Raw genomic sequence first — 25,728 nt, 5'->3', positions numbered from 1 at the left:
CCCTGTCGCACCAAACATTCCCATCATCTCAGCCACGAGGGCGTTATAATGTGATGTTCAATTCCACTATTCGTTGGTAAAAGAGTAGCCCAAGAGTTGGCGGTGGGCAGCGACGACTAGCTGACTTCCCTCTAGCCTTACACTACTAAACTAGAGAAGGCTAGCACAGAAACAGACGTCGTGTAGCTTGGTGCGAAATTCAAAAACCAAACCAATAAAGAAGATGCACAGTTGAACCTCGGTCACTATCGACACAGAAAGACGCCTTTTTAGGACTTACTTGAATATTGCAGGATGTCTGAAAAGTTTTCTGGAACCATAGACAATTTACAGAATATGTTCCACAAGCTATTATTATAGCTCAAATCAAATTCGGACACTTGGAGGCGATATTTTGTTCTCTCTAAATACTGCAGAAGATATTAATGTCATTGTCCATGGTCCGATGCTCGTCGCAGATTTGTTTAGTTTTCTGTGTTCAGTATTCCTGACCTTCTACTTGTACACATACCTCGAGCAGTCCTCAGAAAAAGTGAATCAATTACGGAGGTATTGGGGGCTAATTCCTGGAGGTCACGTCTGGCAATCCAGTGTTCTGGGGAGGTGTGAATCAACCAAGCTTGGACTTCCGAGCTTCGAATCATCCATGGTTCCAGACTTTTCGGACACCCAGTGTAGCAAATGAGAAAGAAGAACGTGGGATAAAAACTAATTAGTGATTAACAGACGAAGTTGAAACGGACAGCAATTTCTTAGCTCAAAATGCCACTTGAGGATAATGCCCTGGAGAAGTAACCTAAAAAAAACAAACATTTCCTTCCTCCAAGACTTTCACTGTCTGTATAATTTACAGAAGTGTAGTTAGTCTATTTATATTAAAACAAAGAACTAATTAATAAGTAGGCTTAGGTGATCGTTCAGGTTGCTAACACGATTCGAATGAAGGATTTGTTTTCATTTGTAATTTACACTCGCTTTGTCCACTCTCTTTCATTTAACAGACGACAAATCGTTAAATTTATTCTTATACTAAATCTTCGGATCTCCTGTTATTGCGGTGGTCAGATGATTATGTTCGTTTTTAATTCCCGAGTTTTGGAATAAAACACTGCTAAGAATCAAAACGTTGTTTCTTATCTCCTCCCTAGAAAGCAACCCACCTGAAGAAGTAGTCGCTAGGGGTCCTGAAGCTCTCCGTGCCTATGAGCACTCATGTTGTGAAGGCAGTATCTCACTCTTTCGTACACGGATATTTCTCATTGGACCGCCAGGTGGCAACACTACTTTACTGAAATGGAAGTTAGTTGGGGAAAGGTACGTAATAGTTTATGCTATGAAGTGAGTCATAAAACAGACATCAAAACACGTCTGTATATTCATTTGTTATTCAGAAACAAAAACAGATTTATTAAAAGAAACCTCTGATTTTTAATTTTTATTTCAATACTTCTGTTTGCAACGAAAATATGTGCAATCACGTGCGCTAAATAAGAATTTTGCATGAGTCACGTCAAAAAAGGTTTAATATTTTTTTGCCCAATCATGGTACTGAGAATTTATTTTCAATTACACTAACATTTTTATAATTTCAACTTGGTTTTAAACCATTATCTATACATATACACACACATATTTATTTTGTACTAGGAGATCATTTACTGTTTTTTTGTTTACCATATATTCCTTCGTTATTAGTCCAATATAACACATTTTTATCAAAATTCAGAGGATAGTTCTTATCGTTAAGAGTGCATTGAAACAAAAGTTATTAGTATTTTTATATGGAATCATTTTATAATTAACAAAGTACAGCTTCCACGTGCTAGTTATTTGTAGAAGTTATTGAAATCGATACAAGGTGTCGTTGAAACAGGCTGCCAGAAGTGGAGGAAGATTTTCTAGGAATTAATACACATTTCTCGTGCCAAACGGTTGAAGAAAAAGGAAAAACCTGGAACATTGTTAGCAGTACAACAGAAGAAGACATTCAGGATGTGAAGGAATGTCTTTTATCCACAAGTAAGTATTGGTTTCCCCAGTTATGTAAACCCATATCCACAATTTGGTATTGGTTTCCTAGTTATGTAAACTTTTATCCATAAGTAGGTGTTGGTTTCTCAGTTGTGTAAACCTTTATCTACAATTACGTATTGTTCATGTCTGAAACTTTGTTAAATAACACTGATATATATTTCTTTGGATCACCTATATTATGCTTAATTAGGAATCGAATTTGATCACTATATTTATTTACGAACTATGATATCTCTTGTTACTGTTTTTTTAATTGTTTAAGAAGAAAAACTCCTACAAGAAATATCAAATTTTGTGTTAAACTACGATCCAGAAAATCCTTTCCACTTCCCACAACCAAGAAATCCTACTTTTAGTAATTAAAATGACGTCATAAAGTTTGGAGATGACTTGAAAGGGTAGTAAAATATATTTTTTTTACAAATGTCTGACATTTCGATTAGCATATGTTATTATTAGGTACAAGATAATGGCGTAAGTTTATCGAAGACTTGTAAATTTGTAACAAATTATTTTTTACTACCATTTTAACCTGTTTCCAAACTTTATTTTCCTAAAAGTGGGTTTCTCGTCAACAAATTTCGAACTTTCTGCTTGTTTTGATAAAGTTACTTTTTAATACAATGCATCAGAAAAGCCTAGGACCATAATTAATATGCAGGTTTTCTCAATTTCAGATGTGTCACTTATTATGGTGCTGTGAGAGCATAAGAAAATTGACTTACTCCTGTTGTTAATCCAAACATTTTTCAAAGTACATGTTGTACTTGTAATTTGAAATAAGTTTAAAACTTGTTCTGAAACATTCGTTGAAGAGCCTATGGTTTTAGACTTTTCAGACACCTTGTATCCTTGGTTTTCGAGTTATGTAAACTTTTATTCGCGACTAGTTTTTGGTGTTAATAGTTTTGATACAACTGATGAAATGTCCCCTTCAACGATAAGTCTAAAGGCTTGTAATGGTCAAAAATGGTTTTAATGTCCATGGTCGGTACATCACAGTTAGCCCATTGTAACTTTGCGCTTGACAACAAACAAATCAATGAACTTCTGATGCTTTGAAATATTTAGGTCATCACAGTACGAATTTTTTGTTTGTTTTAGACCAAAGCCGCAATGGGCTGTCTGCTGTGCCCAATACTATGAATGGAACCCTGGAATTTAGTGCTGTAAGTTCGTAGACTTACTACTGACCCACCAGGAGATCAGAGTTTTTGTAGGTGAGCTAGGTATTCACTTATGGGTTTTCAGATGCCAATTTATTCTTGGTTAGGAGAAAGTGTGTTGTCAGAAGGGAAGAAGTCACATAGATAAAAACAAATGCAAAACATAGTTTTAGGATAACCAGTTAAGAACTTTTATAATATAAGTGTTTCAGATGTTTTATTTAAAAAGTTGATAAACTAATATGGGTCTAGTAGGTTAAAGTAATCAAGAAATACCGTAATTGTCCCAGGTTTGTTTGTTTGTTTTTGAATTTCGCGTAAAGCTACACGAGGGCTATCTGTGCTAGCCGTCCCTAATTTAGCAGTGCAAGACTAGAGGGAAGGCAGCGAGTCATCATCACCCACCGCCAACTCTTGGGCTACTCTTTTACCAACGAATAGTGGAATTGACCGTCACTTTATAACGCCTCCACGGCTGAAAGGGCGAGCATGTCTGGCGCGACGGGGATTCGAACCCGCGACCCTCTGATTACGAGTCGCTCGTCTTAACACGCTTAGCCGTGCCGGGCTTATTGACCCAGGAGGTTATGTACAAAATAATAAGTTTCCAGACACTCCTGTATTATTATGTAAGGAGGAGTGAAACATATTACAGTATTTGTACAGTATTCAAAGTTCAAGGTCATGGAGGAGTGAAACATATTACAGTATTTGTACAGTATTCAAAGTTCAAAGTCATGGAGGAGTGAAACATATTACAGTATTTGTACAGTATTCAAAGTTCAAAGTCATGGAGGAGTGAAACATAATACAGTATTTGTACAGTATTCAAAGTTCAAGGTCATGGAGGAGTGAAACATAATACAGTATTTGTACAGTATTCAAAGTTCAAAGTCATGGAGGAGTGAAACATAATACAGTATTTGTACAGTATTCAAAGTTCAAAGTCATGGAGGAGTGAAACATAATACAGTATTTGTACAGTATTCAAAGTTCGAAGTCATGGAGGAGTGAAACATATTACAGTATTTGTACAGTATTCAAAGTTCAAAGTCATGGAGGAGTGAAACATAATACAGTATTTGTACAGTATTCAAAGTTCAAAGTCATGGAGGAGTGAAACATATTACAGTATTTGTACAGTATTCAAAGTTCAAAGTCATGGAGGAGTGAAACATATTACAGTATTTGTACAGTATTCAAAGTTCAAGGTCATGGAGGAGTGAAACATATTACAGTATTTGTACAGTATTCAAAGTTCAAAGTCATGGAGGAGTGAAACATAATACAGTATTTGTACAGTATTCAAAGTTCAAGGTCATGGAGGAGGAAACACATATTACAGTATTTGTACAGTATTCAAAGTTCAAAGTCATGGAGGAGTGAAACATAATACAGTATTTGTACAGTATTCAAAGTTCAAAGTCATGGAGGAGTGAAACATAATACAGTATTTGTACAGTATTCAAAGTTCAAAGTCATGGAGGAGGAAACATATTACAGTATTTGTACAGTATTCAAAGTTCAAAGTCATGGAGGAGGAAACATAATACAGTATTTGTACAGTATTCAAAGTTCAAAGTCATGGAGGAGGAAACATAATACAGTATTTGTACAGTATTCAAAGTTCAAAGTCATGGAGGAGTGAAACATATTACAGTATTTGTACAGTATTCAAAGTTCAAAGTCATGGAGGAGTGAAACATATTACAGTATTTGTACAGTATTCAAAGTTCAAAGTCATAACTGAACATATAAAGTTTTTAAATTTCGAAAACATCTGATTTGATAACTTTTAATGATTGAATGATTTTTATCATCATGGCTGGCTTATAAGCAATCTGTACTTTTACCCAGGAGACTTATGATGGTACTTTTTCCTTGCCAAGAATGGCATGGAAAAACAAATATTATACACAAAAGTCAATGTTGGCCTATTCTTCCAATCAGTGATCTTACCCGATTCTTTAATCTACTCTTTTAATTTTTTTTAATGTAATATTTCGTTAGGAAACATATATGAGGAGATAGTAGTGTCTTTCTAATGTGAATTGCTTTTTCCAACTGCCCAACGGGCCCGGCATGACCAGTTGGTTAAGGCACTCGACTCGTAATCTGAGGGTCGCGGGGCCGAATCCCCGTCACACCAAAATGCTCGCCTGTTCAGCCATGGGGTGTTATAATGTGACGGTCAATCCCACTGTTCGTTGGTAAAAGAGTAGTCCAAATGTTGGCGGTGGGTGATTATGATTAGCTGCCTTTCCTCTAGTCTTACACTGCTAAATTAGAGGTGGCTAGTGCAGATAATCCTCGTGTAGCTTTGCGCGAAATTAAAAACAAATAAACAACTACCCAACACTTTTGTTTCTTTTGATTATCTTTTTGTTTTGTTGCATAATTTGATATAATGTTATTATTCAACTTTGTTAGGCTACCCTCAATAACTCGCAAGTTAGCCACAAGGGCCACGCCACAATCTGCTAAGGTAGACTGCTTGCACCTACTACAGACAAGTACTATTTGAACTACTATTAACGAACCTTTCTAACGGAAACCATTCTTACTACATACAACTGAATTTTTAAATCCTTGCAATGATCACCTGATAATCCATTTTGTTGTATTAGTAGGCCTGGCATGGTCAGGTGGTTAAGGCACTTGTCTTGCAATCTGAGGGTTGCGGGTTCGAATCTCTGTAACACTGAACCTGCTCTTCCTTTTAGTAGTGGAAGCATTATGATGTTTTGGTCAATCCAACTATTTGCTGGTTAAAAGAGTAGCCCAAGATTTGGCGGAGGGTGGTGATGATTAGTTGCCTTCCATCTAGTGTTACGCTGTTAAATTAAGGACAGCTATCGCCGAAAGCCCTCGTGTAGCTTTGTGCAAAATTCAAAACAAGCAAAGTAACAAACTACATTTCATTTCAAATTTTGCACACCAGGTGTATCGTTAAAAATGTACAGAAATAACACACACCTGTGGTTTATAAATACAGGGGTTCCACACCTTTCTGGTGTGAAAGTACTCTTGGTTTACTCTCAGCATATATTCGGTGTTAACCACTAGGACAAGACTGTTAATGTAATTCATGTGCTTTTATGAATAGTAGTTATGATGTTGTATTCAATCACACTATTCATAAAACAAAAGTATGCTTTGTCATTAACTAGGAACTGCGAAAAAAAGGCAAATATTTGGAAAACACTATTTGATAAATTAACTTAAAAGTTTTATGTTTCGATTACAAACGTTTTTATTACATGGATGGAAGTTTAGCTTACGCCTACATGAGTAATAAAATAATTATTAAAGACCCAATGTTTGGCATAAAAATGAAGTAAACTGCAGGTGTTTTCTCCAAGTTTTAATTCTAAGCCTGTGTGATATTTAACTGTTAGGCCTACTTTGTTTTGATGAAGTGAATGTGTTTTTATTTATTAAATGTAAATCATATTAAGGTTCCAGAACAATAAATAGCCCCAAATCTGTAAGAGCTGTAGGCACTTTTACTGTGGATAACCAATAAGTTTTAAATTGATTTATGCAATATTTCCTCTAGTTACAAAGCTCGTCCTGTTCCGCCATTTTGATTTTCAGAGCAGAACCTTGTAAACACCAGTTATCTTGTTTACCGATTTTATTATTTTCTCAGTGGGAGAGAACGACCGATTTGAAGACGAGTATTACAGGGCGATTGCTGTAAACGTTGTCAAAGAGCTTCTTTTGCAACGAAAGAAGAAACCCGAAGCGAAAAAGAGAACGCCATTTGCAAAAAGCGCCCAACGCCTACAGTCAAGCCTTTTGAAGAAGGGAACTATCGGTCGTCGTTCAAATAAAATTGAGAATACTGAAAATGTCAACATTAACAAAAAAACATTAAGTATCAAACTACTACTTAAACCTAGATAATAATATTGTTATTTTATCCATTATTATCATTCTTAGTCTCAATAAAAACTATTTAGTATTAACTTCCGTTCAAAGCAAGGAATGCACTTTTGAGTGAAACTAAAAATCAACAACGCAATCAGTATAGATAACGATATATTCTTTCTTTTTTTACTTTTTTACTCATAAAGATAAGTATGCGTTGTTTCATTACTTGGTTTCCATCGTTATTAACGATATTTTCGGCCGTGATCCCAATAATAGCTCATATAGGTCGAGCCAACTTACTCGATGTAGCTTAGTTCTAAACATATATATTAAAGTAAAAATGCAAAACAACCTCACTATTAAAAGAAAAAAATTAATTAAAAAGTAATTATACTGGATACATCACATAGTATAACCAGTTATAATGAAAGTACCAGTAACTAAATAATGTATTATACCGTACTCGGGTACTTTAAGAAGAAATTCGAATTGTAGAGCTACCAGTGTTAATTTACTTACTACTTAAGGCGTACAGTAGTGACTTTTACATATAATGAGTTTTATAACATAATATCATGGTGAATGTTGTTATATAAACCCATGTTCTTCTTGGTAGTGTTTGAAGTTCTCTTACTTTCAAGTTAGGTTTAACTCATGAGGTACGCCACCTATTGTTATTAAAAATTAAAACATGAATTTTCCATACCGGATGGGTTTACCAAAAATTATCTTAATACTTGAAATGCATAATTTATTTCCAGCAGTACCCCACAACAGACATAATATAATAATTTTTTCTTCCGAGTAAGTCGCTATTGTGTTAACAGTAGAATGAAATGCTAACATTACCCGAAGAACTGTAGTGATGTTTTTTCACGTCTGTTATTGTAAAACGGTTTATGCTTTGTCTGATTTGGCCTTTGTACACCATCTACCTTCTCTGTCTTACAGAAACGAGATCCATGGAGTGAGGACACTTTGGAAGAGATTCCAGAAAAAGTTGTGGATCTTGTGGAATCGCTGCTGAAAGAGGCAGATCTCAAGGAAGACTGGGACAAGAAAGAAATAGAAGCATTATCTAACCCTCGTATAAATATTTCTTTTAATATCTGGGAGTTCTCAGAAGAGATGTTCCATCTTCTCCCTCATCAGGTGGGAATGCAAACCATAACGAGGTGAAAACCCGTATCTCACTGGTACATAGACGTCAACAAAAAAGCAACATTCGTAAAGTTCAGGCTCACAGTGGGTTCATTTATTACAGTTAATTATCGAAACAGTTATCTGTTTTACTTCACCAGTACCAAAGACGAGTACCGATACCTGTATTTTATAAACCTCTATGCTTAAATGTTGTGATAAAAATCACGAAAGTACAAAAGTTGTTTATATCTTTTAACATTTCCCTTAATTTAGCCCGGCATGGCCAGGTGGGTTAAGGCGTTCGATTCGTCGCTGGTTCGAATCCCCGTCGCACCAAACAAGCTAGCCCTTTTAGCCGTGGGGTGTTATAATGTGACGGTCAATCCTACTATTCATTGGTAAAAGAGTAGCCCAAGAGTTGGCGCTGGGTGGTGATGACTAGCTGCCTTCCCTCTAGTCTTACACTGCAAAATTAGGGACGGCTAGCACAGATAGCCCTCGAGTAGCTTTGTGCGAAACTCCAAAACAAACAAACAAAAACAGTTTTGTTTCTTTGTTTTTGAATTTCGCGCAAAGCTCATGAGGGTTATCTCCGCTAGATGTCCCTAATTTAGCAGTCTAAGACAAGAGGGAAAACAACTAGTCGTCACCACCCACCGCCAACTCTTAGGCTACTCTTTTACCGACGAACAGTGGGACTGATCGTTACATTATAACGCCCTCTCGGCTGAAAGGGCGAGCATGTTTGGTTCAACGACCTCTTAATCTGACCATACTGACTTAAATGGACGTCTGGGCCGTCGATGTTGTGCTTGTCTGTATTTTAAGATAACAAACACTTAATATAAACATAACCAGATGGACAATACATTTAAATGTTTCACGTAACAAGTACAGTCAGTAACGTATGTAAAAGTTCACATATTTGTTGCTGTTGTTTCGAGTGAAGATTTTCTGTGATGTCATGAAGGAATTATTTTGGAGGCAACTAGACCACATGGTTTTGGTTTGGTTTTTTGAATTTCGTGCAAAGCTACGCGAGGGCTATCTGTGCTAGTCGTTTATAATTTAGCAGTGTAAGACTAGAGGGAAGGCAACTAGTCATCACTATCCACAGCCAACTCTTGGGCTACTCTTTTACCAACGAATAGTGAGATTGACCGTCATATTATAACACTCTCCGGGGGGAAAGGGCGGGCATCTTTGGTGTGGCTGGGATTCGAAACCACGACCTATGGATTACGACTCGAGTACTTTAACCACCTGGCCATGCCAGGCTCTGACATGGTTTTATGGGTATAACAAAAGTAAAAGACCATCTGAGAAAATATGTAGGTCACCTGAAACAAATGTTATAGTCGATTTTCATGAATTGTTATAGACGTGTAGAAGTTTCAGATTGCACGAATATAGCCTTTGTTTAGGATTCGTACACTCAAAATGGACGTAAAATATTTCACAGCGGCAGTATTTTTTATTACAACCTATAGATTTTAGAAATTACTGATTCAATTTTCTCTGATATGTTTTAAATTTATTAACCTGATGTTGTATTTAAATGTTTCTTCTAGATATTTGCAACTTCACAAGCTATATATATATATGTTCTAGACTTGAACCGTGCTGTTGATGAACCAATCACTGCCCTAACTGGATTTAGTGAGGTAAAAGATATTTCTTAATATTACTTTAGGAGAATTAGTAAATACTTTTTTTAACATATAATTTAAACTCAAAACAGAGATGATAGAAAATTAATACCTAAACAGTCAAGCAAGATAAATTAGAAGGAAGGACTGGGGTGTAAACAGTAAACCCAAACATGCGATTAATGCCATTTAAATGAACAAAGCAAAATATACCATGCTAAAAATTCTTGATTGTTTTATAAATATAATGACATCTATTGAATAATTTCTACACTATTATTCGTTTTATTTGCTCAGAGGTGAAGGAAATTATAAGTTTACTGGAAAGTTTTCATTAGGGAAATCTAAGTAAATGCTGAGAGTGATATTTAATATTAGACTAAAGCTAATAAACTGAACATAAACGTATTTTTCATTACTTAACCTTTACGATACTGGGGGCTTGGGTCCCGAGAGTCTCAGCAGTAAATCTGAAGACTTATAACGCTGAAAAGCGAGTTTTGTTACTAATGTAGGACAGATAGCTCGTTGCCTAGGTTATTTGGTAATAGTAAACGGTTAAACAAAATCAAGGACCGCTTTACGGATCACTAAAATGCGATTACAATTTAAAATCACAAGGATTTACAAATGAATGTTTCGTCAGGTTATTTATCCGACGGATCGGAGTCGGTTTGGGGCCTACTTAATTGAAACTGAAAGTTCTAAATCGCTTGGTAGCCTTGCATTCATTTAGCGTGTAATAATACAGACAATGTAGAGATGATTTATTTGTTTTTGAATTTCGCCCAGAGCTACGCGAGGGTTATCTGCGCTAGCCGTCCTTGAATACAGCTAGTCATCACCACCTACCGCCAACTCTTTTACCAACGAATAGTTGGACTATCCGTAAATTATAACGCCTCCATGGCTGAAAGGACGAGCATATTTGGTGTGACGGGGAGTTGAACCTGCGACCCTCACATTAAGAGTCGAGCGTCTTAACTATTTGTCCAAGACGGACCAATGTAGAAATGATCTATTGTAAAGAAATTTAAGAAAACGTGGAAAAACTAAGTTAGTAAAAATTTCGTGGTATGTGCTTAAAATATTGTACGATAAATAAAACAACAACGAAACTCATTGTTTGTCTTTCGTTTTGAAACTAAGTTGTAGTCCTCCAGCTATACAGCTTTGTGTCTGCGGATTTATACTGCTAGAATCCGTGGTTCGATACCCTTGGTGGACAGAACACAAACATTCTTTTGCGTAGCTTTGTGCTAAATAGCTAGCAAACAAGCTAGTTGTAAAGTATACAACGCCGAAACCATGTCTTAGAACGATTTGTTACTATAACAATAATGTGAGAAATAGTATCAAACGAACAATAATTAACTGAATATCTTCCATTGTAAGACGTTCGTTGTATTAAAGTATTTTTTACAATTTCTTCTTAAAATAATCATTATATTAGTTAATAGGGCGTAGCTTTAACTATATTTGTTTGTTTGAAGTTACGCACAAAGCAACACAATGGGTTATCTATGTTCTGCCCACGATGGTTTCGAAACCCGGATTCTAGCGTTAGAAGTCGGCTGACATACCGCTGTGTCACTAATGGGCAAGCTTTAAATTAAGTTTAGCAATAATAATAATAATCTTTGGCCTGAGCAGCAACTAATGCGCACATGGGTCAAAGGGTGTGGTCAAAGACCCCTAGGTAAGATAGATTACCAGGAGCACCCAGCACCACAAAGTGCAGGGCGTATCCGGCGGTATGACGTCTCACTTCCTGAACCTTGCGACCGTAGCCCGACATGTTAGTCGCAAAGCTACGCCCATCCATGTTCAACAATAATAATACATTTTCTGTCTTTCTTACTTCTAAATTCTTTCTAAATTTCGCAGAAGGTTACGAAGTTTCTGGACTCGATGTGTTTGTTTTTGTTTGTTGGATGATAAAGTTTGTGTATGTTGATTGTATGCCACGACTAGAGGTTAAAGCTCTGATACACAGCTGGAAGTAACAAATTATAACTTCATACATTGGTCTATCAGTTACTCTTTATTCCTGAGGCAGGCTCTAATTTTAACTTTTGTCGTTGCAGACAAGGCCGTTGGCGAATTTGACCTTTACCCCTTTAAGTTTGCTACACGCATGGCTGACGGTGCTTCATTTGACTGTTGCGCAGAATAACAAAATCAACAGTAACACTGATGGAGGCGATCTTCCAGAGGAAGAAGACGGAGTTCCCGCACTTCGTCCACCTGTGGTTATCGTTGGAATGCTGAGAAAATCAGATAACATAAATGAAGAAAGACAACATATCACGGTATTAAAGAACATGCCTGAGAGTTTACAGTAAAATGTTATATATTCGTATATATAATATATCACGGTATTAAAGAACATGCCTGAGAGTTTACAGTAAAATGTTATATATTCGTATATATAATATATCAATTCGTATATATAATATATCACGGTATTAAAGAACATGCCTGAGAGTTTACAGTAAAATGTTATATATTCGTATGTATAACATATCACGGTATTAAAGAACATGCCTGAGAGTTTACAGTAAAATGTTATATATTCGTATATATAATATATCACGGTATTAAAGAACATGCCTGAGAGTTTACAGTAAAATGTTATATATTCGTATATATGTCTAGACAGTTTGGTCGTTTCTGGTTGTTATTTTAACTTGCTTCTCTGTTTTCGCTGGTTCTCGTTATGGTTACTTTAAGCATTATAATTTTGACGGATAGAATGAAAATAACACCTAAAAACAAGGTTTCAAAAACAGTGTTCTATTATTATTATATCAATCAGAGATGAATTATCTGTAGCACTTGTTTGTCCTCAGGCCGAAGAAATGTTTGTTAAAATTAGAGAAAGTCTCCGGGATTCTCCTTACAAACACCACGTGGTGCCTACCTGTTTTATGCTCGACTGGAGAGATACGGAGAAACTGGAAGAACACATGGAAAAACTAAGAGAGACGGTGAGGACGCTGGCAGTAAACCAACCCCAGATGCCTGTGGAAGTCCCCTTGCGGTGGTTAGCCTTTCAGAGAGAGATATCAAATTTGCTGAAGAAAGGCGTTTACATGGCAAACTACTGTCAGGTAACTTGTTTAACTCTTCTTGGTGTGATTTAAAGATAAAATAAAATGGTAGAATAAATTATGTTGAGCTTTCTCTAAAACAGGCAGAGTCAGAATATTTATGTTATAAAGTGGTTTAGTACGTTGTATTAAAGCGATTGTGGAACCTCATAACATCGTAATAGTCCGTGTTGTCGTGTCCAATCGTGCTCTATCTGACGACCGTGCATCTTGACAATAGTTCTAGATTGTAAAAACTAAACTCTGTCGTAAGGCTGTTATTTCCAAAATGCACCACTTCTTCCTACTTACCTTCCATATCCTTTCTAATGTACGAGCATAACAGTTTCTTAACGCTTCATTTAATAGATCAATCACACAAAAGTCCATAGGCTTAAGAATAGCCTAGTTCTTACTGTGAACCTAAATGTATGTTTTCGTACGGAATAGCATAAATACCAGTTTCATTCTCCAAGTGCTTGAGGTATGCGACGGTTGGATAGGTAACGTAGGGAAGCAACTTCGTACATGTGATTTGTGTTGATTTTGCCAGACGAAGATTTTGTTCAAGTTTGGGTTTTGTAGGCAGTTTCTACTGTTAACATTTCTGTTCGTAGATTTTTACCTATAAAAAAAACGCCGCATTTTGCTTACCATAACTGGAGTATGACCTATTTCTGGTATCTTAATGAATGGTTCTGGTATCTCAGGTTGATCCATATTGTTTCATTATCTGTTGCAAATAAGTACAAGGGTTTTCGACCTAAACATAGCTTTATGATTTGAATGTATAAATATTTTACCTAGGAAGGGCTGTAACATATCCCCCTAAAAGCGATTTACGAACGCCAAACAATGCCTCATGTAGTTCTAATAGATGACAATAGGCTATGATTAACATGCGATTTACTAAATTGTGTATTCAAAATCGTTTTAATATAACGTATGCAACTGTTTCTATAGAAGTTGACCAACGTACTGCATGAAGTGTACTTAAGCCTATTTTATACCCACACTTATATGAGTGTTAAAGTATTATTTAGGTGTGTTTAGGGTTTTGTTTTGGTTTGTTTTGAATTTCGCTCAAAGCTACACGAGGGCTATCTGCACAAGCCTCCCTAATTTAGCAGTGTAAGAATAGAGGGAAGGCAGCTAGTCATCACCACCCACCGCCGACTATTGGGCTACTCTTTTACCAACGAATAGTGGTATTTGACCGTAACATTATAACGCGAACATTTTTGGTGTGACGGGAATTCGAACCCGCGACCCTCAGATTACGAGTCGAACGCCTTAACCCACCTGGCCATGCCGGGCCGATTGGGGTTTTAAAAGCACTTAATGAGGGAAGTTTACATTACATTTTTCTTACTAACACCTTTCAAACAACTTATAAGTGTTGATAAGGTGTTTACACTTGTCCTAACTCACTTTTTAACACTTTTTTGGGTGTTTTAGTATTACGGTACAAACACAGGATGTAAATAATTAACAGAAATTGACTAGTTCATCCACGTGGGGTGGCCCACGTGGTTAGGGCACTCAACTCTTAATCTGAAGGCCACTGCTTCGAATCCCCGTCGCACCCTTTCAGCCGCGTGTGGGGGCGTTATAACGTTGGAATCAATCCCACTATTCGATAGTAAAAGAGTTGTCCAACAGTTGCGGATGGGTGGTGATGACAATCTTCTCCTTTCTTGTCTTACACTGCGAAATTAGGACGAAGTTTAAAAACAAACTACCAAAACCAAACCAGTCATCCACATTGGGACTGAACGTTAGTACTAACTACCAGCTCGTACTCTCATCCAGTTGTAGAAAGGCAGAGAGTCATTCATTTTAATGTGTGCAATGTGGCGTAATACTGTTATTCATCTCTTGGTCATTATTTGTTAAGCCTAGTGTATACTAATTAAGGTTTAAGCCAAATTCACAACCTTTGCTTATTAACTGTGTTCAAATGACGGCGATGAAAATGGTCTGGTCAATGTAGAATAGATTAACTGTGGTGATGAAAATGGTCTGGTTAATGTAGAATAGATTAACTGTGGTGATGAAAATGGTCTGGTTAATGTAGAATAGATTAACTGTAGTGATGAAAATGGTCTGGTTAATGTAGAATAGATTAACTGTGGTGAGTAAAAAGTAAGAGTCGATTATGAATTTATAGAATAAATGTTATTTTCCAATTTTATTTATTTCTAAACAAATCGGGCTCGGCATGGCCTGGTGGTTAGCGCGCTCGACTCTTAATCTGAGGGTCGTGGGTTCGAATCCCAGTAACACTAAACTACACTCATATTTTCAGCAGTGGGGGCGTTATAATGTGACGGTCAATCCCACTATTCATTGGTAAAAGAGTTGCCCAAGAGTTGGCGGTGGATGGTGATGACTAGCTGCCTTTCCTCTAGTATTACACTGCTAAATAAGGACGGATAACGCAGATAGCCCTGGTTTAGCTTTACACGAAATTCAAAACAAATAATTAATGTAAACAAATTATCATCAGTCCAGATGCAATGTTTGGGCAAGGTGTGGCCCATAGGCGGCAAAAGCACTTTGAACCTACTACCTATCGAAGTTTTACAGTTATGTTTAAAAAATGTTAAATTAAAAAGAACCAGTAAGGATGCAGGCTAGCCCAACCCGCCTTACAGTTGTAAGCTGTACGTATTGTTTCACTAACTTTATTTATATTCGAACACAATATATTTTAATTTTTAAAGATGGTCACTCTCCTATTTTCGAAAAACGTAGGGAAGGGTACATCTCCCAGCGCCCACGATGGGTTGAGGATAATAATATCCGTGTTTCGAGTCTCTATATGCAGTATTGTAAGCTTTGTGTTGTTATATCGCAATAGTCAATTCTGCTACGAGTAATCGTTTATACAGCGGGTGTTTCTAACTGACTGTTTTTTTCTCTAGACAGCAGTTCTAAATTGTGGGGTGGGTTATGTCTGAGCCTCTTGGTTTCTGATCTGTCCTCCCCTTTTGTTTAGAGCATCTGTCGTTGAGAGTACTAAATAACGATATGTAATATTCTTCAAATACCTTTTACATTCTGCAATAATTGACACTGAAAACATTGACTGTGCTAAATTTTTAAAATTAATTAATTAAATTATGATCACAAGAATTTTGTGTTCAGTAATCACCTAAAACTTTACATTAAATTTGAGGAATAAGCAACACAATGCCTTGACAGGGATTTTTTATTTTGTTTTAATAGTATAATTTACAGAGGCCTGGCATGGTCTAGCGCGGTAAGGCGTGCGCTTCGTAATCTGAGGGTCGCGGGTTCGCGCCCAAGTCGCGCCAAACATGCTCGCCCTCCCAGCCGTGGGGCGTTATAATGTGACGGTCAATCCCACTTTTCGTTCTTAAAAGAGTAGCCCAAGAGTTGGCGGTGGGTGGTGATGACTAGCTGCCTTCCCTCTAGTCTTACACTGCTAAATTAGGGACGGCTAGCACAGATAGCCCTCGAGTAGCTTTGTGCAAAATTCCAAAACAAAACAAACAAAACAATAATTTACAGAATAAAGTGGCAGTGGTATTAATTTGCATATCACACCGTTATATCAATAGTCTTAGCTGCAGTGTATACATCCCTGGATATGTAAGTAATTCTGGAATGTTAGTTTCGGATATTACACACGAGCTATCAACGATAGCATGACCAGTTGGTTAGAGTGCTCGACTTGCAAACTGAAGGTCGCGGGTGCAAATCTCCGTCCCACCATACATGCTCGCCCTTTCAGAAGTGGGTGGTTATAACGTAACGCTCAATCCTACTATTCGTTGGTAAAAAAAGTGGCACAAGAGTTGGCGGTAAGTGGTGATGACTTCCTTCTAGTCTTATACTGCTAAATTAGGGACAACTAGCGCAGATAGCTCTCGTGCAGCTTTGCACGAAATTTAAAACAAATCAAATCCTAATTCTAAACTTACAGACCAAAGGGAAGGCAGACAGTCAACAACGCCTTCTGCCAATTTAGACTACTATAATTTACACTACTATAAATTAGACTACTATAGTTAAATAACGGAATTTTACCGTCATAACGCCCTCGCTATCTCAAACTGCAAAACGCAATTTCTATTGCAATGGGACGGGAGTCAAAATACGTCGGATTTACAGTCTGGTACACTAACCACTGGCCACGCTTACCTCCTAATTAATTTACTGGTCACGCCCACCTCCTAATTAATTTTATGCATTATTATTTAATGACATGAGTCTACTAGTTCTTAGCTCACATATTTAATACTTACCTTGAATGTTAGTGTTAGGATAAAAACATGTGTACTATTAAGATGCACAGGAAATCTTTGATGATGAATTTGTTGTTTTTCCTAGCTTTATGAGGTCGCTCAGAGACAAGGGATTAGCAAAGAGGACGAGTTCTGGGCAATGTTGAACTTCTTACACGATCAGGGAAAACTGTCTTCGTTCCCTTGTAACTTAGTTGACAAAACCAGAGACAAGTGGGAGGGAATCGCTGTACTGAGTCCCCAGTGGTTTGTTAATCACATTTACAAGGTTTTCAACCCTTCGTTAATATCAAATAAAACTGAGGTAGGTTACGTTTATAACGTATACTTTGTTATGACTCAGTTTGCCTATATATATATACGTATATCTAAATGTTTATGTATACATATTTTTTGCGTTTGAAATTAAAAGGCAAATCAGTATATGTATTTAACTTTTATAACTTTTTACAGACGAGAAACTTTGTCATTAATAACATTACGTAAAAAAAAAAATACTTTTTCTTGTTCCTGGACAGAAAGTGTTATTTCCCAATTGTTTATGCCTAAAGTAAATGGAAAAGACATATTTTTCTCTTCAAACTTTGCTTTTGTGACCTGGGAGCATATAACGCAAACACGATGGGAGACTATATTTGGGGGCTGGTACATGAAAGTGATTTACATTACAGTCGTAAATCTCGAAAAACTACTCACTTCTAAACATTTTTGTATAATTTTAGTATAAATACATGTAAATCTTCACTCATATGTTGTTTTATTCAGACCTTATGCAAATGAAAATAAACAAATTTGCCCGTTTTTACTTAGAAAATAGGTTAATTTCTAAATTTCTTTATCCAGGTTCACAAAAGCAAAGTTTGAATGGAATAATGGCCATTTTCTGTACTTTTACAACACAAGTAATTAAGAAATAATACATACTATCCAGGAACAAAATTTGTGTTACATAGTGTAACCTAACTTTTCAGCTTTCGTCTTATGAAAAGCAGAGGTCCTAACCGGGCACTAACTGAGAAAGCCACTTATTTGGGGGCTTGTTGCTATAGTTTTATGAACAACATTTTATCACTGAATAATTGAATTTGACAAATAACATTCAGGAAATTGTTGTATTTGTTATTTAATAAAGAAACCATAATTGTATGTTTGGGTTATATTTTCCGGTTTGAAGATGTTATAAAGTCTGGTTTGTCCCGAAAGTGTCTTATGTTATAATTCAGAATCAGATGCGTGAAAATACTATTGCTCTATTCATATTATCAGATACAAAACTATTGTTCTGATCATATTATCAGGCACAAATACTATTGTTCTGTTCATATTATCAGGCACAAATACTGTTGTTCTGATCATATTATCAGGTATTAATACTATTACTCTGTTCATATTATTTGGTACTAATACTATTGCTCGAAGAACGATTGGTTACGTTGTTTTTATTTGTCGATGTACTTCAGACTAGTTTTGCTCTCAGAATGTTGGAAGACTCGACGAGCTGGTTTTAATTTCGTGTGCATTTGGTTAACATTACACAACCCCAAAACGTGCACATAACTAACCCATGCGCTGATGTACCATTACTAATATTTCCGGCTACTGATATCTTCGATTCTCTTCGGTAATTTTCTTGGGCAAAGTCCGAGACTGATGCATGTAGTGGACTTCCAAATATTGATAAAACAACAAACAACAACAAGAAAAAAAAGTGTAGGCTTGTGTAATGGGGTCTTTAACTGTTTGTTGTTTCTTACCTTAGCAACCAAAGGAGGACCAAAGTGGAAGTACTAGTGTGACCAATGGCTACCTTTCTGATGAGTATTTTAATTCAGTGTGGAGTGATGTAGCAGCTTGCAAGCAGACGTTCATTGAATTCTAGAAAATCTGGACCTTTTATGTGAACTTCGAAAAGAAAAGGTACCAGTAACAGGTTTTTATTGATGATAAGAAACCCACTTTAAGTAAAAAGGTTTCTCAGAACGACTGGTATGAATATTAACACTTTTACTAATAAAGCAGAGAACAACGTTTCGACTTTCCAAGATCATCTTCAGGTGTTAATACCCATACCAACTGCTCCGAGATACAATAATAGGTTTTGTTTCCAGTTTATTGAATTTGTTCTAGGACAAAGGCACATTAGGTTATCGGCTCTGTCCATCGCAGGGAATAGAACCTCGAAATTTAGTTTTGTAAATTCGTCAACTTACTGTCACTCGCTGGAGGATGTTCCGTTTTGTTTTGTTTTGTTTTGTTTTTTAATTTCACGAGGGTTGTTTGTGTTAGTTGTCCCTAATTCAGTGGTGATAAATTAGAGTGAAGGCAGTTTATAAACACCAATCACCGCTAATACGTGGGCGACTCTTTTTAACAACGAATAGTGAGGTTGTCCCTCATGTTGCTTTGCCCCATGACTGAAAGGGGAAGCATGTTTGTTGACAAGAATTCGAACCTGCGAACCTAGGCTACGAGTCGATCACCCTATTCACCGGGCCATTGCAAGCTTTGTCCTGTTTAAAATCTATTCCCAAGAAGTTAATCAGAACTATACCTTTTGATATGGATTTAAAATTATTAACAGAAAGCTGGGAATGAGTACAAAGTTACACGCGTGTTTTCTCGTGTCTTCTGTTACAGTTATGCATAAGGAAAGAAAATAAACCCTGAAAACACTCTTTCAGAAGTTTCCTAAAAATCTTTATAATGTTTTCCTTGAGTATGCACTTTGATATTTGTTACTAATGCTATAGGTATAGTTTAGTATCATCTTTAAAATTACAAATGCTACAGAAAAAAATTTTTGTTTGTTGAATTTTCCACAAAACTATTTGAAGGATGTCTGCGTTGGCTGTCACTAATTTATAAGAGATCAGAAGGTGGCTATTCGTCAGTAACCATCGCCAACACATGAGCAAGTAGGTCTGACATGGCCTAATGGTTTAGGCATTTGACTCGCATCTCGTTTCATGTAGATAGAATTCTTGGAAATATTATGTACATCTTCTCGTTATTAGAACATTTGGCCAGGTAACTAAGGCACTCGACTCGTAATCCGAATGTCGCGGGTTCGAATCCCCTTCACACCACACATGTTCGCCCTTTCAGCCGTGGGGGCGTTCTAATGTGACGGTCAAACCCACTATGCGTTGGTGAAAAAGAGTAGCCCAAGAGTTGGCAGTGGGTGGTGATGACTAGTTGTCTTCTCTCTAGTCTTATACTGATAAATTAGAGACGGCTAGCGCAGATAGCCCTCGTGTAGCTTTGCGCGAAATTCAAACTAAACTGGGACTTTTAATGATCATTGTGTTAAAAATATAGAAGCACAATTTTTTATCCTTTATTACAAAGTAGTTTGGTTTTCGCCTGTCCGACTGATGGACACTCCAGCTAGTTGTTTTTTGTTTTTGAATTTCGCGCAAAGCTACACGATGGCTATCTGCGCTTCCAGCTAGTTAAAGATAATAAGCATGTTAAGATAAAGTAATATTTAAAATAATAGTAATGGTTTCAAATTCAGATTCGTTGACTTTGTTAAAATGGTTCAGATGGAACTTCCAAAAACGGAATAGTTATTAAAATATTATTTTATAAAAAGGTTTTTTCCGTATTTTTCATGACAGGTATTTTGTTCTGGAAATGTAATATTCTATAGTATTTGGCTATTTATTTCTCATTGATTCTTTTTTAGAACTAAGTGTGTAAAAATCTTACTTAAGCTAGGGTTAACGGTTACTGAAAGTTAATTACCATAACACTCATAACTGTTGAATATCATGTAGCAAGTGCACTTTGCTACCAGACAGAATCTTTAAACATTTTGAACAATATACATTCCCGTTTACGGCTCGGCATGGCCAGGTTGGTTAAGGCGTTCGACTCGTAATCTGAGGGTCGCGGGTTTGAATCCCGGTCGCACCAAACATGCTCGCCCTTTCAGCCGTGGGGTGTTATAATGTGACGGTCAATTCACACTATTCGTTGGTAAAAGAGTAGCCCAAGAGTTGGCGGTGGGTGGTGATAACTAGCTGCCTCTCCACTGGTCTTACACTGCTAGATTAGAGACGGCTACCACAGATAGCCCTCGAGTAGCTTTGTGCGAAACTTAAAAAAAATCATTCCCGTTTACAGTTTTGATTTTACAAATATTTATTTTAGCCTTTCGATGGTGATAAGATGAAATCGTAAACTTATCAATATTTATCTGATGTATATCTTAAGTTAAAAATTCTTGACAATAAAAATACTTATCAGTGAATTGTCTTTGCATTAAAACATGTAATTTCAGTGACAAGAAGAAACAATCCACGAATAAGAAATATTGTTAATTTTTGTATTATAATAACTGTATTGTTTTAAATATTGTTCATCTCTTTATTGTGATAATTGTATTGTTTTAAATATTGTTCATCTCTTTATTGTGATAATTGTATTGTTTTAAATATTGTTTATTGTTTAAATATCTCTTTTGCGTTACAACTGTATTGTTTTAAATATTGTAATTTCTTTTGCGTTACAACTGTATTGTTTTAAATATTGTAATTTCTTTAGTGTCATAATTGTATTGTTTTAAACATTATAATTTCTTTAGTGTCATAACTGTATTGTTTTAAATATTGTAATTTCTTTAGTGTCATAACCGTATTGTTTTAAATATTGTAATTTTTTGCGTCATAACTGTATTGTTTTAAATATTGTGATATTTTTAGTGTAATAACTGTAATGTTTTAAATAGTTTAATGTCTTTAGTGTAATAACTGAATAGTTTTAAATATTGTAATATATTTAATGTAATAACTGAATAGTTTTAAATATTGTAATATATTTAATGTAATAACTGAATAGTTTTAAATATTGTAATATATTTAATGTAATAACTGAATTGTTTTAAATATTGTAATATATTTAATCTAATAACTGAATAGTTTTAAATATTGTTAATTTCCGTATTATAATAATTCTCTTGTTTTATATATAGTTAATTTCTTTATTATAACTTCACTGTTTAAAATATTTTTTATATCTGCACTATAATTTTATTGTTTTAAGTACTAAGATTACAGAGTTAATATTATAAATAGGTTTCCAACGGATATATTTCCTTTAAGCAATTAATACCACGATTAGCTTACAACGCTAATAACACTGCATAACAAAGTTTTTGCTTCTTGAACACTGTTGGGGGTTCCTTATAGATTTTTGGCTGCTGATCATGAAAATCACATCCAAATTTGCCCACCATGTACCGTTTCATCGAAATCTTCAGTTTTACCAGGACATTGATACAATGGAAAAACGATATCAGGGCAACTGGAATCCGTCAATGTTTGCTGACAACTGTTGGACACTGCAACGTGATGCACCGGATATTGAATACAAACGAAACTCAGGAGTAAAACACTTTATGTTGAACTTAATAGTGTATTAGGAACATAAACGCAATTAAATATGTTATTGCCGGTAGACAGTTAACTGTCTATTTCTCAGAGTTGATGAAGCAAAACCAAAACTATATTTGTACATACCCACCAGGTACCTGTCACAATCAGCAAAAACTTTTCAACAAAATTGTTGTGCAGTTTAATCCGGTTACGATAAAGTGGAGGGCAAATCATAGATAGGCCATTGTTTAGCTTTGTGTATAACAACAAGGAGGAAAACCTATGATCAGTCAACGAGACTCCCGTTTCTTTATCACAAAGACTGTGGATATGCCAGTGAGTGCTATCTCTTCTTCTGATATTGCTAGCTGACATCTGTGTTTTTATTAAAAGTTATTTTTAGAGGAGTAAATAATCCCGAAGGTCACACATTATCTAATTAGTTTGAATAAAATATCACGAGACATATATTCTGTTGAATAAAGGTATTACGATTTACTCAACTCAATAATTACCTTTAGAAAGCAAAATCGTTTTATTAATATGAATATTTTTCAAAAACGTAGCTAAATTTCCACTACTTACAATTACAACAGAAATTGTTTTCCTTACCCTGCGTCCCGAGTGGTTTTTTGCTCATAACATAAAAAGTATTACGATTAGGCTACTAGAAGTATAATATATTATAAATATTATATTAACACACATCTACATGGATATTTTATATAAAGTAAACGACAAACGAACTGTTTAGAAACAAATAACCAAAAACAGGAGGAGCAGAAAGTGTTCGTACATTTCAGAACATGTGAAAAAACTGATATTCCCGTAAAACATTTGTTTAGTTTGGCAAATAAACTACACTATACCATTCCAGAACTTCACACTGGGTTCATAATTATTGAAATTTAGCCAGCAAAATGTACTTCCAGCAATTTAGCATCATCTCCGTCATTATCTGTTTGGTCATCATGGCGAACAGGAAACAACTGTCCAGTGATTTAAAAACCGAATTAATGTAAAATACAAGTCTCGTGTGTCTCTTTCCGGTATTGCTACACAACTTACTGTGCCGAAATCTACTGTTCAAAGAATAATTTCCAAGTTTAAGCTTACAGGATCAACTGCTAACCCCCCTCGTTCCAGACGTCCCATCAAAATTCCAGAGAGAACCAAGAGGAAGGTTCTCAGAGAAGTTAGTAGGAACCCTCGTTTAACACGTAATGACATACAGAAACTGGTAAGGGAAACAGGCTTTAAATATGGAATTCTACGCGGACGGCATGTTTTAAACCCAGTTCATTTAGAAGCACGATTGAGGTATGCAAGAAAGCATGTAGACAAACCCTTTACCTATTGAAAGAGTATTCTTTGGTCAGACGAGACTAAAATCGAGCTTTTCGGCCACAATGATGTTCGCTATATTTTCCGTAAGAAGGGGGAACGAAATCTTTCAAAGAACATCGTCCCTATAGTTAAACACGGAGGTGGCTCGATCATGCTATGGGGTTAATTCAGCTCTTCTGATGTAGGCAGCCTTCACAGCGTCAACGGAATCATGAAAAAAGAAGAGTGCGTTAATATATTAGGCAATTTATATCAAGAATGATGCTCGGAACTTGCGGCTTGGGCGTCGTGGGATCTTCCAGCACGACACTGACCCTAAGCACACATCGAAATATGTGCAATCCTGGTTGCAGAGGAACCATATAAGTGTTCTTGAGTGGCCATCGCAGTCATCCGATCTCAACCCAATTGAAAACGTTTGGCATGAGTTGAAGACCAGGGTTCATCAGCGTCATCCGAAAAACTTGCAAGAGTTGGAGGCCTTCTGTAAAGAAGAATGGAAGAAAATACCAATCGAGTACTGTCAAACGATCATGGAGGGATATGAGGAGAGATTGTGCCAAGTAATTCACCTGAAAGGCTACACAACTGACCACAACAAACACTTTCTGCCCCTCCTATGTTTGGTTATTTGTTTATAAACAGTTTATTTGTCTTTCAATTTACATAAAAATGTATGTAGACGTGTGTTAGTATAATATTTATAATGTACTGTACTTTCATTAACCTAATTGTGATACTTTTTAAGTTATAAGGAAAAAACTACTCACGACGCAGGGGTACGAAAACTTTCTGTCCTAACTGTATCTATGGAGTTAGCCTTCACATTGGTTTTACACAATATACTATAAATATTTCAAAATAGTTACATCAGTAATTCTTTAGGTAAAACTGTACAAACTGTTATTGTAGATGTAAAGTTAAATAACATAAAAAAGTTTTCAGTAAATTTTAAGGAAGCAAAAGAACCACCGCAGCAGAATGTTTAAAATATAAAGCACTGTAAATATTTGTCAAGCCAATTGTAAAAAAATTATCATTGGTAAAGTAAAGCCTGTGGTTATGAAAAGTATCCTTCCGACCCAAAAAAGTTGTTGCAAGAAACAAGGATTTAGAGCTGATCTAAACGTTTACAGCCACACTTCGAAATCAGTGGTTGCAGGTGACTAAAAAAACAAACAAACTGGAGTGACAATGGACGAGTCTGACCACATGCTTGTCAAATCCCTAAAGCATCTCTAATGGACTTTCTTGTTTCTATTTTGGTTTGAATTTTGCGCAACGCTACACGAGAGCTATCTGCGCTAGCCGTCCCTAATTTAGCAGTGTAAGACTAGAGGGAAGGCAACTAGTTGTCACCACCCACCGCCAACACTTGGGCTACTTTTTTACCAAAGAATAGTAGGATTGACTGTAACATTATAACGTCAATAATCTTCAGATACTTCAGACGGCTGAAAGGGCGAGCATGTTTGACGCGACGGGGATTCGAACCAGCAACCCTCGGATTAGCAGTCGAGTACTTTAACCACCTGGCCATGCTAGGCCATTAATTAAAGATCCTCTTTTTTTTTCTTTTAACCAGGACCCAGATGGCGTTGACAAGAAGTTAGCGAATACATATTGGATTCCTTGGATTGCTAGGAAACAGAGATCACACACCACGACTTTAAGAGACGAATCATGCTGTCTACGGTTGTACATAGACTTTCATAATTTGCTACCAGGTAGACATTGTCAATACAGTCCACAATTGTATCAAAATAACT

The 25,728-nt window shown here is 36.1% G+C and overlaps 3 protein-coding genes across 3 annotated transcripts in view; all 3 read left to right on the top strand.

Moving 5' to 3' along the window:
* Positions 1-6,987, top strand: part of LOC143230178 (E3 ubiquitin-protein ligase NEURL1-like) — a 29,062-nt gene extending 22,075 nt beyond the window's left edge. Inside the window, exons 4-7 of the mRNA XM_076463298.1 lie at positions 1,149-1,314; positions 1,874-2,019; positions 3,139-3,254; positions 6,853-6,987. The gene's annotated coding sequence lies outside the window, so the exon portion shown is untranslated. The remainder of the gene's footprint in view (positions 1-1,148; positions 1,315-1,873; positions 2,020-3,138; positions 3,255-6,852) is intronic.
* LOC143233606 (uncharacterized) lies at positions 779-25,676 on the top strand. The gene is made up of 11 exons (XM_076469998.1): positions 779-791; positions 1,149-1,314; positions 1,874-2,019; positions 3,139-3,203; positions 8,028-8,228; positions 9,791-9,883; positions 11,956-12,180; positions 12,721-12,981; positions 17,320-17,538; positions 18,994-19,151; positions 25,545-25,676. The coding sequence occupies exons 1-10, from the start codon at positions 779-781 to the stop codon at positions 19,111-19,113; spliced, it is 1,509 nt and encodes a 502-aa protein (XP_076326113.1). The 3' UTR covers positions 19,114-19,151; positions 25,545-25,676.
* The window catches only part of LOC143233601 (uncharacterized), a 42,549-nt gene continuing 39,715 nt past the window's right edge, over positions 22,895-25,728 (top strand). Inside the window, exons 1-2 of the mRNA XM_076469983.1 lie at positions 22,895-22,948; positions 25,545-25,686. Of these exons, the coding sequence (XP_076326098.1) occupies positions 22,895-22,948; positions 25,545-25,686 (196 nt within the window). The remainder of the gene's footprint in view (positions 22,949-25,544; positions 25,687-25,728) is intronic.

The sequence above is a fragment of the Tachypleus tridentatus genome, chromosome 1 (assembly GCF_004210375.1).
Source record: "Tachypleus tridentatus isolate NWPU-2018 chromosome 1, ASM421037v1, whole genome shotgun sequence".
In the NCBI taxonomy this organism is placed as follows: domain Eukaryota; kingdom Metazoa; phylum Arthropoda; class Merostomata; order Xiphosura; family Limulidae; genus Tachypleus; species Tachypleus tridentatus.
This window is presented reverse-complemented; position numbering and strand designations above follow the sequence as displayed.

Bases quoted from the DNA above. Each gene is read 5' to 3' on its own strand.
- LOC143233606 (XM_076469998.1), top strand. The intron at 2,020-3,138 runs GTAAGTATTGGT...TGTTTGTTTTAG, and splicing joins GGAATGTCTTTTATCCACAA to ACCAAAGCCGCAATGGGCTG. The intron at 3,204-8,027 runs GTAAGTTCGTAG...TCTGTCTTACAG, and splicing joins GAACCCTGGAATTTAGTGCT to AAACGAGATCCATGGAGTGA.